General features: G+C 35.5%; 1 protein-coding gene across 3 annotated transcripts; it reads left to right on the top strand.

Moving 5' to 3' along the window:
* The first annotated feature begins 260 nt into the window (after positions 1 to 260).
* LOC116164886 (glutamate receptor ionotropic, kainate 2-like) lies at positions 261 to 9,789 on the top strand. Of its 3 annotated transcripts, none has more exons than XM_031479134.1 (12): positions 264 to 507; positions 3,075 to 3,621; positions 3,671 to 3,869; positions 3,928 to 4,185; positions 4,235 to 4,438; positions 4,512 to 4,718; positions 4,773 to 4,857; positions 8,403 to 8,679; positions 8,738 to 8,945; positions 9,010 to 9,232; positions 9,283 to 9,398; positions 9,449 to 9,789. In XM_031479134.1, exons 1-12 carry the CDS (start codon positions 417 to 419, stop codon positions 9,713 to 9,715), a joined length of 2,682 nt encoding a protein of 893 aa, XP_031334994.1. In that variant the 5' UTR covers positions 264 to 416; the 3' UTR covers positions 9,716 to 9,789. The 3 variants fall into 3 exon arrangements, with proteins under 3 accessions (XP_031334995.1, XP_031334994.1, XP_031334993.1); XM_031479133.1 differs by having other exon boundaries at positions 265 to 507; positions 3,922 to 4,185; XM_031479135.1 differs by lacking the exons at positions 9,283 to 9,398; positions 9,449 to 9,789 and having other exon boundaries at positions 261 to 507; positions 3,922 to 4,185; positions 8,738 to 8,895; positions 8,946 to 9,185.
* The last annotated feature ends 14,668 nt before the right edge of the window (positions 9,790 to 24,457 follow it).

A 24,457-nucleotide genomic window follows, 5' to 3' on the forward strand; every position in this document is an offset into this window, starting at 1 on the left:
GAATCAATGGTATAACTCGAAGAAATAATCGTAGAATGCTTGGGTTTAAAGGATTAGCTTTGTCACAATTCATGCATGCAGATTATATTTATAAACTGAAAATTAATTAGTGATTGTGGATTGTAGACAGTGATATAAATTTGACATTTATTTAATTTATTTACACCTTTTTTACCTACTGTTATACTTTTCTGAGCTACTTTCCCAACTACGTTTTTAGACTGACACAGTTGGTGGTGTGACATAAATTAAACAAAATGACACGCAAAATAAGGTGGTTTCCTACTTGGTGAATGCAGTCTATATTTAACAACATGTGCTTCTGTTTCGCAAATAGAATCTCCCTCAAAAATATTCATCGAAGTAAAATGCCTAAACATAAGCTAGTGCGGTTATTGACATTTTTATAGATTATCATGTTTGTAAAAGTGTTTATCCTTATTGCAGTTTTATGTATAAAAATAAGTTCAAATGAAGGAGGTGTATCGATTGATAGTACTTTGGTTGGTAAGCGCAATTACATTTTGTTTTTGCCAGTAATGCCTTCTCTATAATTAAATTGAGTGCATATTATACGATCTACATATTTCATTAGTATCTACTGTTATAAAAATAATGTTAGAGTATTTTTGGATGTTACTAACTTCATTTTGAAAAACGCGGTGGAAATATTTCGTGGCATTCTTTAAAGAGGTCACCACGAACAGCCCTCTGTATTTTCCAAAATTTTATGCTAGTACCTATATAAGCCTGATGGCAACAAATGATTAGGTACCTAAAATGAATTGTATAAATTATTCGTATCAAGCTAAAGTGTGTTATGTGGACTACTTTACTAGCGAAATTGGTGTTTAGTTAACGATTTTGAAAAGTTTTGGTTAAAACAAGAACATATACGATTCCGCGACAGCTTCCTTGACTCAGGCCTGAACTATATAATTGAAGATAAAAATCCGATACAACTGAATACCGAACCATCCTCGAGATCTTCACACATACATCATTTTTACAACACACCTTAAGAGGTTGATTCTGCCCCACCAGATAGATAGCTTGTAAAAATAGTTATTTGTTTCATTAGTACAAAAAATTTCAGTTTTCGGGACGAGGAAGATAGTTGCTGGACGACGCGTTAGCGGAGTCCAGCAACCTTCCGAGTCCCGAAAACGCATTTTTTGTACGAATAAAACATAAAATTTTTTCTCCAACCCCCTGTACTTCAAATTATATTCGAATTTAGATTCAGTCACAGTTTCACTACTAGTATAAGAACTTCTGCTTTCTTGTCCTCACGTGTCATGCCACTCTAGTTTTTAGGTTAACTTATAACCTATTCGTTCTTACTTCTTACTTCTCACCTCTCGCGACTAAGTAGGGAGCAAATCTTGAGGTAGCATCTTCTGCCGTTTCTATAATCTCTGGCGGAGTGCAATCCATGTCGCTATCAGTTTCAGTCATTTTATTGTATACACAATTAATATTGTTATATTTTGTATTGAAATAAAATACTTACCATACAGTTTTTTAATTAAAATTAATTGCAATTAACTTTTCCAAATTTTGAATTCAAAATGACAGATAATAGTGCAATGGGTCTGAAGTAGATGGCGTTACGCGCGACGGCGGGTTGTATACGTATTAAAATTACGTTCACCGAATATGTAAATTACGTTACACATGGTTTAAATAAAAATAGAGAGCTACATCATTTTCAATACATGTACCTACGTATAGGTAACATCATTATTTGCATTGAATATGCAAAAATATTTGATTTGTATGTATAGAAATATCTTACAACCTGCAATGTAAAACGATGTCAATTGACATATCTCCGTGATTGTAATTTTTTAATTGGCCAACTTTCAAGGTCAATTTCTTTTTGGTACTAGGACCAAAAGTATCCACTTTTTGTACAGTTGCCATGGTGAAAGCAATTAATCCGCAAAACGTCAATTTTAGGTACCGAACACTGTCACAAAATAGCGTCTTATTCAGGTGGTTGGAGAAAAAAATCTTTTTTAATCGGCATTAGTTTTACTTTTATTCGATGTGCGTACATACAAAATTTAATTTAAATACCTTAACAAATAAGAAAATTGTCATTGCGCATCAATTACAAAAGTTGGGTTGCGCATGCGCAATTTTTTTACATTCATATCAGCATAGTTGTCTGAAGTTTGGGGAACTTTTTACTAATACAGAAAACCGGACATTCATATGTTCTTTGTAGCAAGAATTTAAAGGAAACCCTTGTTTTGTTATAGGTTTGAGCAGGTTTTGGGCCCGTTAGTCTACGTAGCCCAAAAACAATAGCGACCTTTTTTATATCCTGAAGAACATGTGTATCAATTTTCAAAGCGATCGGACGCGTCTACACTAAGATATCGGGACAGACGGAGGAGCGGACGAACAGACCGACGAGGGCAGACAGATGAGCAGACAGACGGGCAGACAGGCGGACGGACAGGCGAACAGACACACGGACAGATAGACAGACAGAAATAAAAAATTATTAACGATCCTGATCGTTAATAAATAAAAATAACTCCCTACCCGGTCTATGTTTTTATATATTATGTTATCAAAAATCTCTAAACCTTCCCCATATAGTTTTATTCGTTGAAGTTTTTAAAAATAACAGCGACTATAGTTTCGGCGTACAGCCATCATCAGGCGACTAGAAGTGTATCACAATATAGCAAATTTGAAAACATTAAGAGCTAGTACTTACTGTGAAAGTTAACAGGAAAACGGTAAATTACAAACGTTGAAGACGGATAAGACGAACATGTTGTTTTTTTAATTATAAACTGGCCATTGCTTTATTGTGATACACTTCTAGTCGCCTGATGATGGCAGTACGCCGAAACTATAGTCGCTGTTATTTTTAAAAACTTCAACGAATAAAACTATATGGGGAAGGTTTAGAGATTTTTGATAACATAATATATTTCAACCCCCATTTCGAGGAACGATGGATCCAACTCAAAAAAAAAATAAAAAAAAAAAAAAAAAAATATGTTTTTATAGTCTATATGCTTTTCATATTCTAATTGAAGCTGTATGTTCAGGCGGTCTTTTTGAGGGCTTTGACCAAGAAGAACTGCTTGTATTTAATGTGGCAGTGGATATGGCTAACAAGAAACAGTCCCACTATGGCCGTCACCTCAAAGCTACACTTGCTTACATTGAACCCGAATATGTAATTGACACTGTGCACAAATCCATCGTTGGCATCAACTGGAGTATGCCCATGGCAGCAATGGAGATGATGTGTTCCATGCTTAGAAGTGGAGTTGTGGCAGTTTTCACATCTTTATCGGAGAGCAGTGAGGACATCGTTCAGTCCATATGTGACTCAAAAGAAATACCAGTTATAAAGATTACTGCAAGTAGTGAGAGTGACCCGGAATGTTGTTCAATCAGTATGTATCCACATCGCTCCACAGTTGTGAGAGCATTTAGCGATTTGGTTCAATACTTTAAGTGGAAGAATTTTGCGTTGTTGTATGAGATGTCGCATGTAGATTCTTTTTTAGAAGTATTAAAGGTTTCTACGGACACTGGGGCTACAGTTGACATACACTTATTGCACCAAAACGAGACTTCTGGTTACAGGTAATTAACATGATGGCGATTAAAAATTTAAAGATATTCATTGTTTCAGAAATGTTTGGAAAGATGTCAGAAAGTCAAAAGCAACCAAATTTATTGTAATATGTTCCATTGAAAACCTAAGTGACGTTTTACAACAAGCTCAGGAAGTTGGACTAATGACAATAAAATATAATTACATTATTTTAAATTTTGATTTACACACTATCGATCTTAGCCTGTACCAGTATAGTGAAGCAAACATATTTGGGGTAAGTAAACGTGTTTGACAAAATATAATTTCGATTTTGCGATTACGGTCAGGTTCAGCTCATAGATCCAACGGCTCCTTTAGTAATCGAAGCTGCTCAAGAAATTCAATTAGCCAAGAAAAAAAGGAAGATGCTGACTCATCCTCCTCACATAACAGCTTGGAAGCTTAGAGCATCATCTGCTTTACTAATTGATGCGGTCAATCTCTTTTCAGAGACACTTAAAGATATGCACAGTTTTACTGTGTTACAGTTGTCGTGTAACGCAACTGATAACTGGGCGTACGGAAGTACAATATATAATTTTCTAAAAATGGTAATTCACAACCCAAAATTGCAATTACTATTTCATAATTTACCTACAGAGGACAATGACAGGTTTAACTGGATTAATAAAGTTCGACCACAAAGGATTTCGTAGCGAATTCAATTTAAACATCATTCAGCTTAAAGAAGGAGGAATTGCCAAAATTGGAACTTGGTCGCCCAAAGATGGAATAAAAATGGATAATTCGTCAATGTTCAAAGATAATTTAAAAGAGAAGCATTTGAACGTAATGATTAGTTGGGTAAGAAATAAATTATTAGCTGGAAAGCTGCAAACATGACTTTTAAGGTTCCCATTAGAATTATCGGTTTTAGTCGGAACCTTACACCTTCTATAAGAACAGCAGCACGGTCTTGCTGGGAAATGACCAATTTGAAGGTTTCGTAGTCGACATCATTTCCGAAATCTCTAAGCTAGAGGGTTTTAATTACACATTGATCCGCAATGAGGACGACAAAAATGGTGACTATGATCCTGTAACACAATCTTGGAATGGAATGATTGGTGATATTTTGAGTGGGGTAACGTACAAATGATTACTTGTACCTATAGATAACCATTTTATACTTTTTCAGAAAGGTGACATAGCCATTGGGGATATGGCGATTACTAAAGAGAGAGAAGAGTACGTAGACTTCACGGTTCCTTTTATGTCGCTAGGTACCACATCTCTCTTCCCATAGACTAAGAGTTAGCAATAATTCCATTATATGACGATGACTGATACTTTTATTCATATGATGCCTTTGCATAATATGTAAGTGGGTATGATGACGCCATTAGTGGTGGTAGCTGTTTCCCCTGCTGTTACCTTTTCTAGCAGGATAGATTAGGAAGATACGTACTAACGGCGGCGAAACTAAAAATTCACTCTAAAATTTTTCATATAGTGGGAGTCATGGAAAAAACCGTGAAAAATAAAAAAGAAAACAGTATGGTTTGGTTCGGCGCGAAAAATCAGTTACCTATCTATTGTACGCAAACATACAGCTTCAAATTAAGTTTTTTTTTTTAAATTTCCAAGAGATATAATTTTGATGCGACTGGACATGTTGAATGGGCTTACCTTGCCTTTTTTTTCATATTTTTTATTTGCGTTTACCCAACTGCGCCCAATTTGTTGGGCATGGGCTCCCATCTATATTAACGTAGTTCTAATGACGATTCATGGTTTGGGTGTCATAACTCAGTTTTCGTAAACTGCGATATGATAGCCGTTCGTATGAGAAGATAATCGATCCTATATTTCAACTTCTCTGAATCTCTGGGTTTTGGCATCTCGGCTCGCCCTGGGCTCATAAAAGTAACGGGTAGTTTAGCTTAATTACCTTACACTCCCCAAAGGGAATAGTTTTTTTTTGTTCTTTGATTTGAGATAGATGATTCGACTCAACCTCCCCTAATACAGGAAATCACTGCTCAATCTGGTCGATCATGAAACCCAAAATTTACGAAATGCTTAAATATATTAAATCAAAAAATAATGTCTTCTTCTTTTTCCACATACGAGTATACCAATACACTCACCTCACCTTTTTACGATTTGGGGTAATCTTATTTTCTAAGGAGCTAGCATAATTATGTACCTAACTAGGAGAAGCTTCAAAAACTGTAAATTTAATAAAATAAAAATACTTGCTCAAACGAATTACAACGCGCAGCAACACACTAAATCCACCAGGCTACAAATCGTCACCTCAAAACCTCGTAATACGGAGAAAAAGGTCGCCAGGAATATCGCTTTCTTACCCTATCCTATGTTCACAACGGAGTGGACATAATCTTCAAAAACAAGTTCGTCTACAACTCGTGTAATAAGATGTCTCCTAACCCCAAAAATAAAATCGAAATCCTATCTTGCAAAGACGACTTTTTGTTTTTCTCTAGCTCTTTCATTTGTTTGCCACGGAAATTTAAAGTCGAAAGGTCACTGTACATCAGACGAACTTGTTTTGTTAGTTAATTTAGAACAACTATTATGGAATTAGAAGATGTAGAAGATAAGTCATTTTGCGCCATAGCAAAAAAGCGCGTGTGTATATCAAAAATGTTTACCCAAAATCGTCCTGAAACCTTCATTTTCATGCCTACTTTCTGTCAAGAAATTTTAGTTTCCATGACAGTCAGAGCACTGAGCAGACTACGTTCCTGCCGCTTGTCACTTTACTAGCCGCACATGTCACTTTACCGGCCGCGTTTGTGACATTTGTAAATGTCTATAATAATTACTGTCATCACTGCGACAGGTTGACATGAATCAAAAGTTCCATATAAAAATTGAACTGTTATATTAAAACACGATTTCGGGTAAAATTTAATACGAAACTCGTCACTCAAATGACACTATCTGACTCGGAAATTAAAGTAAGGTACTCGTCTTCCTTCAATATTTCTTCGCCAGTAATGCATCATTTTCCTGACTTTTATGTAAATAACTATTACCCTTAATCCTATTTTCCCAAATTTATTTAAAATAGCATATTGTTTTATTAGAAGTTAAAGTAGGTAACACTTTTTTTGTGGCAACGAGGTTGATCGTTCAATACAAACTTTATCCTGACTAAATACATAGTACAGTAAGTATGATATTTATAATAATAAAAGCTGCATCATTATTCTACAAAACTGATTTCATTTCCGAGCCGGAGCGTAATGCAACCGAATTAAGTATTTTTTTATACAATATTTTTTGTACAATCGATATCCAAAGTAGACATTTGCGCTCGTATTTGATAACGCAAATGTCATCTTTTTCGAGGAATGTCACTTTGTTGCTTATAAGCGACAAAATAAAAAAAAACGCTCGCTCTTCCTATTATTAACTACATTACTCTTTGCTCAGAGTATCCAATGCAATGACAACGAGTAAATGACGTCTTTCATTTGAGCATTGAATAATTTGAGTGTAACATTTAAATTTTTGGAAATATGTGAACTGCTCGATTGTAGAAAAAATCTTGTGTGTAATTCGAGCGCAAATTGATTGTCGATTGCCGCGCGACGAATCGACAATATATCATTTTGCGCTCTATGGTCCTCACACAAATAAAAAATGTTGAAATGCCACTAGGAATGCCACGGCTACTATTTATCAAAATAAATGAAGCTGTCACCCCAATATTCATCAGTGAAAATGACTTCAAAAGACCAAAATAACTGAATTTAGTCACTTTCACAAAATAACCCCTCGGATTGCCCAAATTACCAAGAGACTCAAAATTTACTAGGCTCATAAACGCACGTAACAAAATTTTTAAAGACAAACACCTTCAATCTAAAATTAAACTCGAACTTTCCCCAAACACTTCCTAAATTGAATATACCAAAAAAACTCAATGTTCATCAAACACCGCAAACCAAAACAGAACAAGCACTGGTATGATCTTCACGGTACGCGAATTTATTGTTGTTAAATTTAGACGCTATACTGCATTCATTATAAGAAGATAGTAGATGGCGCTGTGTTTGAAGATAAACACACACGGGAAAAATATAAAACGGCACCAAATTATTGTAAAGTAGAAATATTCAGCACTGCGAACAGAAATAAACCTCTGACAATAACAGCTAATGACACTTTGGCAGTTTAGTTGGCAACATAAACTACCACCTTACAAAATTCACCAGTTTTTTTATGTTTCATTGTAATACTGACTCATGTTTTAACCAATCACAGTGAAGGTGAAAGCTTCCCTATGTTTTCTACCGCTACCTTTTTAAAATGAATACAGTATAGTTTTTTAATTGAGTGCACTTGTTACTTTCAAAACTAAATAGGTCGACGTTAATAGTTATTTTAAGAACCTGTTCAGGTTTTCAGGGATAAGTCTCCGATCTTCAATTCGAATAGTAAAGATATAAACATAATTTGAAAGTACTATGAGATCAAAAATGAGTTGCTGTCGAGTCACCTTTGGAATTGTTCCTTACATCGGAAATCGTACTCAACTTGAACTTTCAAAGGCGACTCGACCGCCACTCATTTTTGATCACCCATTTGTTCTTAGTTTCCTATATTATTTGTTCCTTTTTAACACATTCATTATTTTTTAAATGATTCCTATAGCAACAATGGCCTTATACCAATTACCAACTGATTTATGCAAAGGCTTCATAAGAATTAGCCGCGCTAAAAACTCGAGTTTGAACATTGCTAGCTCTGAGAGTAATAACTAAAATGGATAGGTACAATTTTTAGTTTTTAGGTATTCAAATACTGTACGTGAGACCGTCAAAGCCAGTACCAGTATTTTTTTCATTTGCTCATCCTTTTCATCCTGAAGTGTGGCTTTGGATCGGCATTTCGTATTTTACGGTGTCTGTTGGCCTTTACGTAATGGCGAGAGTTTGCCAACCCGAATGGGACAATTGGGATCGGTGTATAAAGCAGCCAAAATATTTCGTTAACCAATTCCATTTAAGAAATTCATTTTGGTTCGTGTTGGGATGCTTTATGCAGCAAGGAGCGGAGATAGCACCACGGTAAGGAAGCAGTAGGTACTCATGAAGTAATTGATGTACCTATTATGCTTGTGTGCAGCGCTACGTCTACAAGGATCCTATCGAGTTTTTTCGCATTCTTTATTTTGGTAATTGTATCGTTCTATAAAGCTCAATTAGCTGCGTCATTAACAACAGAGAAATTAGAGCTGCCATTTAGTAACGCAGAGGAATTGGTCAAAAGAGCGGATAAGCTCGGTATTACATATGGCGCTGTTACGAATGAAGCAACGCATAAGTTCTTTCAGGTATACGGTATACCCAAAGCGGAAATTTTCATCTTTATTGTCATATTATTGGACACTTTTCCAGAGATCAAAAGATCCAGTATTCAGTCAGATTGGTGACTACATGAACTCCCATCCAGAACATATGGCAGAAGACGCTTTTGAAGGTTCAGTGAAGGTACTTGAGGGAAATCACGCGTTTTTTATGGAATCTGTTACTATTCAGTATGCCGCTAATGTGGTCTGTGAATTCATTAGCGTAGGAGAAAGATTGGACGAACGATATTTTGGGATTGCATTAAGAAAAGGTTGGAGGAGGTGTACCTATCTAATATTGTTTCACATATCACTTTCGTAGATTCCGGATATCGAAATCGACTTAGTTCAGCTATTTTACTTTTACAGCAAAAGGGCGTGATTGACCAATTGCAGCGTAAGTGGTGGGAAGAAGCATTGGGATCCAAATTATGCAAAGCAAGTAGTACCGTAGAAATATTGTCACCCTGTTAATGTAATAATTTCAGGAGCCCCCGCCTGATACAGTAGCGCCTCCATTAACACTCCATCACATGGCCGGTATATTTTGGATCACGATAGTTGGGGTTATTTTCTCTTTTGTAGTTTCATTTTTTGAATTAGGGGTGGATGTGTATCACAGAATAGGAGTAGATAAAAAAATATTTTTTCGGGAATACAAGAAGGAAATAAAGAATGCTTTCAACTTGAGTAAAACAATCAAAACTGTCGCGCCCAAAAGTGTGTCATTAGAAAATTTGGATGTAAATGAGTAATTAATTGTTTGGCGTCTGTTGTTACTTAAAAACTTTTTTTTATTATCAATTAATAAAATGTTGTTTTAAGCGGATACTTATTGCGTATTATTATTATTATGGTCGGTGTTTCTTGTCAGAACTCAGGTCTAGAGCGTCTGTACGTCGTTCGTATTATTATTATTAAAAAAACGTCAGCCACCATGTCCCGGAATGCAAAATGTTCGACCTTGAACATTCCCTTCTGCAGCGCTTCTCTGATGAAATGGTAGCGAATAACGAAGTACTTCGTTCGAGCGTGAAACAAAGGGTTCCTCGACAGCTTCCATGTTGTCCTCGTACACAACGATTTCGCCAAGGCGGTCTAGTCCTGACTACACCATGAATCATTTGAGGTAGCGTCAGACGTTCCCATGTACTCCGCCTCGGTCGAGGATAGCCGCACGGTTCTCTGCTTTCTAGATTTGGATTTTGATCAAAACATGTCAAAATCATTATTTATGCACCAAGATCTCTGAGAAAGAACTAAGAGCAATATCTCAATGCCGAAGACATAAATTTGATGCATTTTTGACGACCACATGGATTTTGATCAAAACATTTCAAACTCGTTATTTATGCACGAAGATCGTTGGGAAAAAGACCAAGAGCATGATCTCAATGACCAAAACATGAATTTGATCTATTTTCGGCGACCACGTGGATTTTGGTCAAAACATGTCAAAAATTTTCTACTACATCGTACCTTTTATCTAGCGCCGTAAACAAAAATCTTTGCGCCCTTATAGTGTTTCAGAAACACTATATAGTATACAGTGTTCAAGATAAGGATGTCTATCATGGGAATCTCGGAAACCATAAAAGATACGACGACGGTCAAATTAGCGAAAAGTTGTGCAATGAAAGAGTTATTATCACACTTTACAGTAAACCAGAACATGCCGATTACTTTCGATGATATACTATCAGAAAACCCGAAATTTGCGCCGATTTCGTTTTAATTTTTTTTGAACAGGTATAAAAAATAAACAAGTTAAAAAGTAATCGTAAACGATTTACATAAAGCGCATTTCCACTTGTATTCATTTCCCATTTATAAGATGCAACTTCTGTTAAAATCGTAAAAATCCGGCCACAAATATGAAAGATAGCGTTGTACATGGGCAATCCATTTTTGACGTGCTACTTCAATTTCAGTTTATGAGAAGAATTTCATTTCAATGCTTTTCTAAATAAGAAAGTTGGAACTGCGCATGCGCAAACCTAAATTTTGAAACTAATGTTAGATTTTCCTTTGTTCCAAGCGCCTAAGTATCAAATTTCACTTAAATGGTGCCATAGATAAAAAAGTTGGCACTGCGCATGCGCAAAATAAAATTTTGAAACTGGCGCTCGATTTTCCTTTATTCCAAGTGCCTATGTATCACATTTCATTTAAATTCTTCCATAAATAAAAAAAGTTGGCACTGCGCATGCGCAAAACCAAATTTTGAAATTGGCGTTTGATTTTCCTTTATCCCAAGTGCCTATGTATCAAATTTCGTTTAAATTCTTCCATAAATAAAAAAAGTTTGCACTGCGCATGCGCAAAACCAAATTTTGAAATTGGCGTTTGATTTTCCTTTATCCCAAGTGCCTATGTATCAAATTTCGTTTAAATTCTTCCATAAATAAAAAGTTGGCACTGCGCATGCGCAAAACCAAATTTTGAAATTGGCGTTTGATTTTCCTTTATCCCAAGTGCCTATGTATCAAATTTCGTTTAAATTCTTCCATAAATAAAAAAGTTGGCACTGCGCATGCGCAAAACCAAATTTGAAATTGGCGTTTGATTTTCCTTTATCCCAAGTGCCTATGTATCAAATTTCGTTTAAATTCTTCCATAAATAAAAAAGTTGGCACTGCGCATGCGCAAAACTAAATTTTGAAATTGGCGTTTGATTTTCCTTTATCCCAAGTGCCTATGTATCAAATTTCGTTTAAATTCTTCCATAAATAAAAAAGTTGGCACTGCGCATGCGCAAAACCAAAATTTGAAATTGGCGTTTGATTTTCCTTTATCCCAAGTGCCTATGTATCAAATTTCGTTTAAATTCTTCCATAAATAAAAAAGTTGGCACTGCGCATGCGCAAAACCAAATTTTGAAACTGGCGTTTGAATTTCCTTTATTCCAAGTGCCTATGTATCAAATTTCGTTTAAATTCTTCCATAAATAAAAAAGTTGGCACTGCGCATGCGCAAAACCAAATTTTGAAATTGGCGTTTGATTTTCTTTATCCCAAGTGCCTATGTATCAAATTTCGTTTAAATTCTTCCATAAATAAAAAAGTTGGCACTGCGCATGCGCAAAACCAAATTTTGACATTGGCGTGTGATTTTCCTTTATTCCAAGTGCCTATGTATCAAATTTCATTCAAATACTTTTATAAGTAAAAAAGTTTGCAATTCGGTTTATAAATGGTCGAGATGCGAAAAGGGCACTGTAATTTTGAATCGATTCGATTCAACTTTTGGCATTGCGTATTATATGGCTAAAGCTATGCCCATATTGAATTTCATGCAATTCAGTTCATAACTAACGGAGATGTAAAAGCGAATCGAACATTTCTAAACAAAGTTATCGTTCACACGGACAGATAGATGGACAGACAGACAAAGGAACAGACGGAGAGACCAATCGGCAGGCGACAGATAGCAATGCAAAATTATAAACGATCTCTAGGATCGTTAATAAACGGCAAAAGTGTAAAATTATGGAACATGTAAAAACGGTTTTTTGTTTTTTTTACAATAACTTTTTTTGTAAGCGGTACAGAAAAAATTCCTTCCTTGGTACAAGACTCGACACCATAACGAACCAAATAGCGAAAAAAGTAGAACAATAGCTCTTAAGATAAAGAACTAGTAGCGTCGCAAAACGAGCGGACGGACGGACGGACGGACGGACAAAGTGGCCACAATAGCGCATTTTTTTTTATTTTTGTGGAAATGCGCTAAAAATGGATACATTTTCATAGGATTCTATCTCTGTTCCTACCTTAAATTCTTCTATTTCTTCCGGTATTTCTTTATTTACTAAATATAATCAATTACCGATCTCCCGTCCCTATCTCTCTCCATATTTGCGTTCAGAATTCTCCATCCTCTCCTTTATGATCATTCCAATAAAACTTCTCCCGCGATCTTGCCTTCTTTATCTTCTGATTTTATTTCCTGTGTTCTTCTTCCCATTTCTACCCAATTGCCTTTATTCCCTGTTTCTTCTCCTTTTCCTCTACCATATGTTCTATTTGATTTTTTAAGCCTTTCATTTCTTATTTGTTGTATATAGTCATCACTGTCATTTTCTTTCCCTCCGCTTCCACTCTATCCGGTATTCCTTCTTCCTTCTTCGCCTCCCCCCATTCCCCTTTTTACCCCCGCCAAAATACCTCATTTTGCTCTCCCCTTTCTATTATCCCTCTTCGCGTATTGACATGACAGAATGGTATACTTATAAATATTATTTTACCCTCTTAGCAAAATCAATGCACAGATAAATGCTCGACATGCACTTCAAACATATTCATACACGGCTACTGAGATTTTGAATCATTACAACACCCTAAACCATGTTCTATCTTTAATCTGCAGGTTGTCATTCCTTAATTCCTTAATTGCTCTCGTATGGACACTTTTTCCCTCTGACAGATTGTTAGTGCTAGAATTTGTTTCTGGCTGTGGTAGTTCACCCCGACCACAGAGGGCTGCCAGGAGGGGACTTTTGATATTCAATAGATATAGGGGATTTACTGTGTGTAATTTCAAGACTTTTAAAATGACAACCTAAATTTGGTCACTGGCTCTTGGTCTATATTCACGAATTCATAGCGGTGTCGATGCAAAATATAAATCCAAAATGCTCGGCAAATTCTCCCCCAAGTAAATGATTTGGCGGACTCAAGAGCAGAGTGTTGGTCACATTTGAAACAATGACCTCCGAGTTTTACATACAGAAGTGTTTAAAAGCACGACTGTAACCTTTCATACAAGCACACAGATCCACAACTCTCGTTTGGGCTGATTGAGGCAGTACTTTTGTTTTTGGCATAATTGGTTTTTTTCTACCAATTAATTATATAGTAACTTTTGGAAGGTCCGGATTCGATGTGAACAATGCTTTAAAGCAACTCCCTAAGCTGTTATTGTTAGTAGGCGACTTCAACTCACATTCAGAAATTGATGGCACATGATGGCTATACTGGTCGAATTAGTAAACCTACTCGTCAAAAAAATGGTGTCATTACATCGCACAATGATAAAAACCTAATACGTTCTAAGAAAACACGTGTAAATTCACGTAGAATAATATGGCAAAGTATGGAATCTTCACGGGTAACTGTGTCTACTCAATGAGTAGTGCAGCACATACTTCAGCCGTTTGGAAGAAGAGATGCGGGTACTTGAAACTAGATTATTGCTTTCAAATATCAGAGGGGGCGTCATCGTTTTCAGAAGCACTAAACCACTGAACATCTCGTCAATCTAGAAAATAACATTCAAAATACATTTTTACATCGACAATGGTAACAGTATTTTTGGATCTGAACAGGTTTATGACCATGACTTGGAGATATAACCATTATATAACGACGTAACGAATAAATCGGGTTTAAGAGTTAAGGGTCTATTTATGATAAATTTGCAACGCACATTTCGGACAAGAATACAAGACACCCTATCTCAAGTCCATACGATGGAAAATGGAACCCCTCAGGGATCTGTTATGAGCTATACCATTTACACTATGGCTATAGGTACCTACCTTATTTTTGTAATACGGACAATAAAAAGCTAGTCATAGTATTGAACAGTATTTTGTGTATACAGTTCAATAAATAATATGAATGCCTGGTCAAGTTGGTATCACTGGGATGAAAGGGCAAAAGAAAATACCCAACGAAGGCATATTAAACGGTCCATAAAAACATAGAACCATAGTAACTTTTCATTGTGTCTTCTTAGAGGTTTCACAACTCAATTTTTAAAAAATTGACCCGCTCTGTAAATGAACGTATAGGTATAAACGAAAAAAGTGAAGAATCGCAACGACAACAAGGAATACTTAAACGGAATGGGCAGAAAACACATATTAACGATTATTAACATTAACAACTGGCGCCGTAATAATACTAATCCAAATGTAATAAAACAGAAGATGTCTATTACAATATTTTATGTCATTTGGTCTTGTCAAAAAAAACGTGATGGTTCGTAATTTTTATATATGGAGGAAGAGTTTTAGGTATAACCGCGGTACATAGATCGCTCGTACAGGGGTCAATTAAATGCATTATTGCAAGATGCACCTATATGCATGAGTAAAATGTGTAAAGTTGTAGAAGCTAAGGATAGTTCAACGGACGCAAAGTTCTGAACAAGTTATGTACTTAGATGCAATAATATTCGGATTTGTTTCGTATGGATGGATAGACCAAGGTTGTGTTGCGGTATCGTGCGTTCCTAGTGTCCGTATAAGTAATAATTACAAATCTGATTTATATCAATAGTAAGTATTTATAATAAAATACTCATTCATAGGCTGTAGGTACGTAACGGTTAATTTCAATTGAACCCCAAGTGCAAATAATGTGGGAAAAATATCGATAAAGACTGTGACCTGTAAACATATATAATTGTGTAGCTATAGGGTTGATGAGTAAAGGAAATATTAAAATTATATTGTCCAAGAAAAGAAGGCACACTGCTTCTGCTTGGAATTCAAACGCCAATGTCAAGTGAAATTAGTGTAAGTACACTAGAAAGGTGGCGTAATGACAATTGTATACTGCAATAATTGTGAAACCGATAATTTTGAATCGATTAATTCTATAATAATTTCCCTAAATGGGTAATGAGTTCGGTTACAGATAATTACCAAAAAGTTCTTAAATTGTACATCTAAAGCATAATACATTTTCAATTAATTATGAATGGAAATTAGCACCCTTCCACCTTGCAATTTGTATTGTAAGTAGTTGGATACGTATCGCGATCATTTCCTTCAAGGACAAACAGCATTTTTAAAATACATGGGCAATTAGAGGAACAACTACTATGCATAGCATATCTAGGCGATAATGAAATAATGAGGAACTTTAGACATAAAACATCATTGTAAAAGCACCATATCCTGTAACCTGTACTGTGAATTGTGTAATGCACGAACTGTAATTGTTCCAAAAATTCACTAAGGTATGTCATAATTATAGCAGTATTTCGTGTGTCTTTGTTTACTTTTAAGTGTCAAAGTACATATACAGGTGATATATGCGTTTCCTTTTAACGCTTCTTACGTAATGATTAAGTAGGTATGTTAATGAGGTATCCTATGCGCGTGCAAGAAGAATAGCTCCATCACCATTAAATTTTATGCACTAGGATTTTCAGTGAAACATCTACGTAGGGCTTCGTGTAATCATGTGCTACGGCCTACGGCTAATAAACTCAAATTATTAAATTGAATGTCGACTGTAATTATAAAATCCTATAGTAATAGTAGATTATATTGGCTTGCTATTTTGGGGTACGAGCAAATTTTGCATTTCCACGGCGAAGCGAATTAAAAGTTCACTTTAGTTCGCACGATTCCTTTTTTTCTACAGAGGTTGTACCTACTGTACATACAAACGTTTCAAAAAGTGGCGCGAGGAAAATAGAAACATTAAAAATTTATTAGAGAATGTAGGTACATACTTTCGCGATTAAATAAAAAGTTGAATCGCCCACATTGTGGTCGCAATTTTATACACTGAAAATAATGATTTTATCCCATTCAAAAGTAAACTTTATTTTTCTAGATCTGTAGGTACTATAATACCTTAGATCTCACAGAAACAATTTCTATAAGGAACTGTATTTGCAATCTCCCAGCACCTCGATGAGCAGACGGTTGGGCGGACGATATTGCTTACAATAACATTTTCCATTTTTAAAATGCGATCAAAATGGCTTAAAAATATCTGTTAATTTAGAGGACTTCAAGCACTAGTAGAGAAAAAATAATACAATATACATACAGTCTGTTCTACAAAATATGTGTCACACACATATACAGATAATTTTATATGTGACATTACGATCTATCTGATCGCATATCGACACTTTTGTTTTTAAAAGCAATGCCAATGTTTTTAAAATATACATACGGTTGCTTTATAAAAAAATAGGTTTGTTATTCAATATTTAGAAATCATATGAATTTTTTTGACAATGGCACTCGCAATCGCATGTTTTTTGACAATGGTTAACTGTTAAACTGTATGTGCTTTATGACAAAATAGCATTTGTTTCTTGATGATTCTGCTAAACCAAAAATAAAACTAAAAATGCTACAATCTGCTTTCCTCTTATCAAAAATCAAAAATCTACTTTATTTGCAGTGTAGAATTTAGTACCACTGAGCAGAAAAAGAAGGGTTTAAGGTAAAAATTAAGCTTTCCCATATTTTTTAACAAATTGAAAAATTTAGAATGAATACCGGAACACATTGTACAAATTTCAGTCAGTTTCATTTAACGATTCTCGTAAAACTAACGGCGCAGAAATGATCGTTTGCAGAACAAGCTCTGAGGAACCTACTGCCTCCCAAATTTCAAAAACGGTATAATAAGTATAAAATATGGTGCAATATCCAAAATGTTATACATATATAAAGATAAGGTAAACATTAATCATTGTGTTTGATCTGCCAGTGTGTCGCGTTTTTCTCCTTTCGAGATAATAAGTATCACTTTCAACCCTTAGATGGAAGACAAAACACTTTGATTTAGTCCACGGTGTAGAAAAGATCAATATTCCTTGTGCTTTAGCAATCATCAATGTTTAAAATTTAAACTAATTCAAGTGTATTTATGGTCACCATTGAGCAGCATAATCATCTTTTCGTAATAAACACACCAAACTATGTCTATAATATAGGGTGGGCGTCAGCGCATGTTGAAGTACCCTTAAGGTTACAACCTAAGAATATTTTCAACAAAATGTCAATTGTTATACAGGGTGATTTAAATGGAGTTGCATTTTTTTTAATGAAACTCTCTTTATATTATTGCATATTTCGATTTCTTGGTCATTTTTAGTGTGACTTTATGTATTATACATGATATCTAAAAGGAGTCGTTTCGCCGCAATTTTTTCAAAAAGTAGAGGTAGGTACAGTAAAAATTGAATATCGCAGTGTTACTAATCATGAAATGTACTAACATACGCCGAACGGTCAGTCTTTTGTGTTAAGTCAAGTTTTTTTATTGCATCAAATGCAAGATTTGATTGACTTTCTAGCGATATACGCATGTCGGTACTTATTGCACATATTTTTTGTAATTCAACAATTTCTAATAAGTCAGTGTTTTCGATTTGCAAAGCCTCTCAAAAATCAGTAGGCCTTTAAAAATTATAAACACCAATTCAAATTTTAAAACATTTACACCAAATAAAAAAAACAAGACAAATTATAAATGTTGCGTTTAAACCAATGTAAATCAATTTGAGTAGTAAGCCATGAAAAGCCATATTGGAAAATATTAAAACAAAATAAAAAGAAATAGCATCTGTCACTTTAGTTCATTGACATGTATAATTCGATTTATTATTTTTATTTTGCTCAATGAATATGCGTCTATTACTTTTGCAGAGTAATATATGTCTTATGGTAAGCATTATTGTCGCTGACAGTATAAATACCATAAATAGACTAGTAGATAAAACTCTCGCCAGGAAAGATTGCCGGTCACAGCATACCTTGTGTCGATCTACGATCTATGTTTTTCTTAAGATGCGAGAGACTTCCGGAATAGGATCGTGCCAATGTTGAACGAAACGTCTTTTTGTTCAACATTGACACGATTCTATCCCGGAAGTCGCTCACATCTTTAGAAAAACATAGATTGTAGACCGGGATCAAGTGTTCTATGACCGGCAATCTTTCCTGGCGAGAGGTTTATAAATTGTACAGACCCTATGACTCATATGCCAATCAATATTGAAATACCTAATCGGAAAATGAGCATTCCTGCCAATGTAGGCATACCTGGAAATGGCCTCGTAGACATCAACGCTGCAAGGCAGGTTATCTCGCAAGCACGTGTATATGTGCACACTCTAACCTTGACAGATATGAGGAATTCCCTGAAAGTGAAAAGTATAGAACTATGACAACGAAACTGGGAAATGCAAAATACTCACTTGTCCATGATCACTGATCAAGTCCCGGGTTGAGAGGCTATGTGAGATGAAAGACGAAACTAGGGAGGATAACACATCCACATCAACACTTACTTAATGGTCACTGTGCAATATTTGTCATGGGAGTGTATCGATAAACATATTATAAACCCCTAAAGCAGATCTAAAATAGTGGCAGAGCACCTCGGTGTGCCCCTACGGGGTCATTGGAATTGACCCATTTTCAATAGGCTTATTACATGTGGCATATAGGTCAACTGTGTTAACTGAATAAGTTCAAGCGTTTGCTAGAGACAGAGAGGCGTTACCCCACAGGGTCAATGGATTTAACCCATTTTCAATAGGTTTGTTAGTATTACATGGTACGGTACAGCTTAGAGCTCCTCTTTCAGCAGTAATAGACGTTATTGACATTTAAAATTGAAACATAAGTACTCTCATCTAGATTGCTACGTGTCAAACTTCATTATTGCATACGATCATTTTTCAATTTTTGGCCCCACTAAAGGCATGCGTATCCAAAATCTGAGACCATTGGTTGTCGTATGTAAAAGTTATGCACGTTTTACTTTCAAAAACAGCACCTCGGGAAATAATTCGTGGGGGGGGGGGGGGGTTTTAGACAGTGAAATTTGGATGGCCGTCTGGCACACCTTCAAGGTATAAGTTACCTACTGCAAAAAAAATTCCAGGACTCTAGCACCATTCCCCTAGAAGTAGTTCAAAATGGCAAAAGTGGGTCCGGAAGGACGGACGGACGGACGGACGGACGGACGGACAAAACGCAGACAATAGCAAATTTGTTTAATTCTTAAAAAATGCGCTAAAATAGGTTGCGGTATCTACTATCCACAATGGGAAAAAATGTGTGTGTGACTTGCACTTGTAGATATTATTAAGCGGCAGAGCAAAGCGATACAAGCTTTATAGGAGAGTCGATGGTGTCCGTCTGTCCGTCCGCGGACACGATAACCGTCAAACTCTTGGACCGATTTGGTTTAAACTTTGCACAGTTGATCTATATGCCACAAGTAATAAGCCTACTGAAAATGGGTCAAATCCAATGACCCCTTGTGGTCACGCCTTTCTATCTCTGCCAAACGCTTGAACCCATTCCGTTCAAACTTTGCACAATTGACTTATATGCCACATGTAACAAGCCAATTGAAAATGGGTCAAATTCAATCACCACGTAGGGTCACACCGAGGTGCTCTGCCGCTTTTTTAGATGCTTTTTAGGGGTTTATTTTCAGTTAAAATGGACTGTCTGAGTTTTAGTTTTCGCAAATTAGTTCCATAAAAATGCATGATTTATGTGCCGCCCACCCCCAATATGGACACTCTCGTTATAGGTATAGTTAAGTAAATATAAAATATCACATGATGAAAGACAGAAATTAGCAATCTTTAATTGCATTTCCAAATGAATTATTGCGATTATATTAAATAGAAAATAAAAAGATCATCTACATAAAGCCATAACGGTTCGACGTCGCATTACATAAGGACCTAGACTTTGCTACCTAAATTTATGTAAATTTGATACAGAAACAGACATTTATCTTAAGCTATCTCCACGATGTACGAATACTATTATTTATGGTGAAATATACATAAACGCACATAATTATTGTTCCGTCTGAGAGTCTGAGACTTCTCTAGGTCATTCTCGCGTAATACTATGAAAGTGGCTCCGATCGTTAGCATACGTACTAAATAACTCTCAAAAAATTTGGTTCGTATTAGCATAGCGGATAGATGAACTCTCGTTTTCATTTGTTAGATTAATATGCAAAAAAAAACATTCTTCGCACTTCCTTCTTTACACGCAGTACAAGTAAGAATTCTTCTTTGTAATTTTGGTTTCTAGTTTAAACGGAATAAAAGACGCGTCTTCCTTTACTAAGATTAGCTGTAAGAACCGTAACGGAATGCTGTTCTAAGTATTACCAGTTTCCAGTAACTTATTGGCATCGTATTAACGTTTAAACCACACTAAAGGATATAGGAAATTGTTTATATTAATTTATTTAAACAAAACAAAGATAATTAATAATTAATTGATATAATTTGCAGATTAAATTTGCCTTCGTTATTGATCACATTAATAATTGAATCTTTCTTTAGATTTCGACAGCGCTTTATCCTAAAGTCTCAATCCAGTTTCTGTCAGCCATTGATCTTGAATCTGCTATTGATCAGCATGATCCAATCAAATTCTGCTGTGTTGTGTAAAAATTACGCAATGTTACTCACATACAGAGTAATCTAGAGTTATTTCACTCCGAGCCTAGTGATTCACAAGGGCGCAAACTACTACATCTACCTAGAAAAATCAACAGTAGTAGATAAATATTTACTTAAATCTTAATGCACGCTATTTCAAAGGGAGCAAATGCAAAAGATCCCCAATCATGCTGTTATATAGGAATCCCAAAATGCGAAAATGGAGATTCCAGCGTTCGGCGTGGCGCCGTATAAAATCAAAAATAAAACGTACCTTTTAATTTTTAGCTTTCCATAAAAATCTACTTAAAAAATCAGGTGATTAGCGCGTCCACTTGACACTAACACGTGTTAATCAGATACCATTTGCTGCAATACATCTGATTCGCTACCGGTATTTAACTTAACGGTAGTCCAGTGATATCCATTGTTCGTTGAAATTCTTGAGTCAGGCTTAGGTCTGCTTGTCTATCGTACTACGGTGCTTTGCAAGCTTTCATACTCGTTTTACTTAACATTTGGAAATTAAAATCGGTTATTTATGATGGGAACTAAATCGTACATATTACAATTTTTCTCGTCTTCCAAAGCCGTCCGACAACCGTTAACTCGTTTACCTTGTTTTATATGTTCTATAGGTAGAGTATATTTTTTCTTTAGTGATCTCCTCTATTAGTAGAAACGATTCGAATTTTGGAAACACGGCAGCTCAATTTTGGAGAGGTGAATAGGTATTTTAGGTCGATACGATAAAATTCCTAATGTATTACGAACAACTACCTTTCCACCGTATAAATTCATGTCCAATCAAGGGAGATCTAAATGCCTCGGATTGCATGCGTTTTCATTTTTATTTTATTATAGAATAGTTTTAGCATTGGGTAACCCCCCCCCCCCACATTAGTGAATGGTGTTAGTAGTCCAGTCAATTTGTACTTTATGGTTACAAAAGGTCCTGTAGAAGATTTTATTTTTCCGACTTGTTTAAATGGTAAAGAGAGAGAAAATTTCAAGTTTGCCAATGCGACTGACGTCAGGAGAAATTACAGTTTTTCTACAATAACTCGCCAATGGTAATACTTAGGTGAAATCTTGTTTTATTAAAATTGTAGTGTATAAAAGTACCTTTAATTTTATATTTTATTTGGCCCCCTAACATGTATAGTTTAGGAGGTACACCAATTTAAAGTTTGGTGTTTTTAGTAATTTTTGAAAATAAACCATCTTTTACGTGTTGGAAATAAATTTACACAAATAGATTAGATATACATATAGAAATAAATACCTAAATCTATTTATTTAATCTTTAAATTTTTGCTGGAGTCTATGTTTTTCAAAAATGAAGTAAAAACGCGAAACTGGATAGATTGACTTGTTTAGTCGATTTTATAAACCGCTTGTACCGCAATGTATCTAACTTTCCTTCTGGTTAGTGGTTTGCAAGCAACACTGTACAAACCGCATAAACATCTTTTCTCCTGCCTCAGCTATTTCATCAACGCTGGCGTCTGGCTTATTAGAAACTGTCACAACTTCCTTCATCGCAATATTGTTTTATAACACTTCTCAGAATATTTTATCTTCCCATGCCCAAAGACGGAGGAAGTGGTGTCACACCCACTAAATGCGTGAATAAAAATAATAGTGCCGGAGTCATATTTGTAAGACTTCGTTGAGTAAAACTCGTCTGCTTTACTTCCATTTCCAGGGTTTCGGAAGAATATGTTATTGTGTCCTCTTGCCGACAATAAAACTAAGTAAATATCTTCACCTATTATCACTATACGCTTTTAAATTCACTTACTAACGAAAGAGCAGTAGTAATGATAAACATCGGCATTATATTATATTATGAGTGCCCTATTCTGACCTTTCGTTTTCAAGATATTCGGTTGGACTTCACCAGCAATAGATAGGTATCTCGTTCAAAGGATTAATCTTGCCTTTGTGAGTACTCTCCTCCAACAAACCGTTTTCGAGATATTCGCTCTTAAAGTTATGCCATCACCAATGGATATATTTCTTCTAGACGCCTTGTGTGCCGACAATTCGCTCTTGAGATGGTAAGGGGTTGATGAGGAAGACTATGATTGCAGAAGTTCAAACTTTCTGAATGTTTTTGATCGATCAGAGATCTCTTCACTACTGAAATCAGTTTGAAATGCTCTTCCGAATGGTACTCTTCTTTAACGAAAGGTTTTCCACATGAATCCTATTTCATCCGGTCTCGTACCAAGCTTCAGATGACAATTTGATCTCTCGCCCCAACAGGCGCAGATCAATCTGGTATAGATACCATAATTATGCAACCCTAAATTTTAACAGACACGTAGATATTAAAATCGTATTTGTCCGCTAAATTTTATTGAAAATGCATCGAAATAAATTACCTATAGATTACCTATGGTATAGCTTTAGACCTGACCGATTCCCAATATTCGTTTCGCAATGGCAATCTGACACACTGTATTCAACATGGTTCCGTATGGCATTCCACATGCAAACCTGTTCAGTTGAATGTTGAGTTGACGATACGCCACTTTAGTAGGAGCCGCAGCGTAATACCTGGGGCGTTCTTGAAAATAGCCAAAAGTAGGAAACGATAAAAAAATCTTGTGAAAATACATTTAAATTTTGGTTTTGTAAGCAACGACGATGACTATCGACGGACTTGAAGAGGCTTTATCTGACAAAAACTGAGGCGGAAATACATGACGAAGAGAATTCTGCTATGCATATAAAAGTTTAAATTTCTGTTCTCAATACTACAATCTTTTAAACAATGCCTATCAATCAATTCAAGTATCATTATCGGTGTTGAAATTCTTGCGTTTCTAGGTTTCACTTCAGAAGCAGTGTTGGATATAACATTCTTACCGCATTAAGCTCAATTTACATTATACTTTTTTCGTCTAGAAACTTTGACTAGAACTTGTACTAGACGAACTTGAAATTTTGACAATGTAAATCAGAAAATTCCGTGCAAGTTTCTAATCTAGAAACTAGTTTTGAAACTCGGTCCAGACTCATTTTCCATCCAACTTTCATACTTGCGACTTGCGCACTACCACCAAATTAGAACAAATTCCGTGCTGCCAACAACTTTATTTTTATACTATTGAACATAACCTCAAATATAAGTCTCTTGAATTAGGTACATGTACATAGCAAAGATGAGTTTCTTTTGCTTGTTATTCATATTTGTTTCCAAGCAAATTAAATTAACCTCAAAATGTACAATAGGTATTGAGATTTGTTTTCCGAAATTGGCAGCACTGCCATTGAAACAAAAAAGTCAATGCACCAAACAG

Source organism: Photinus pyralis, unplaced genomic scaffold (assembly GCF_008802855.1).
Source record: "Photinus pyralis isolate 1611_PpyrPB1 unplaced genomic scaffold, Ppyr1.3 Ppyr1.4_LG2, whole genome shotgun sequence".
NCBI lineage: Eukaryota > Metazoa > Arthropoda > Insecta > Coleoptera > Lampyridae > Photinus > Photinus pyralis.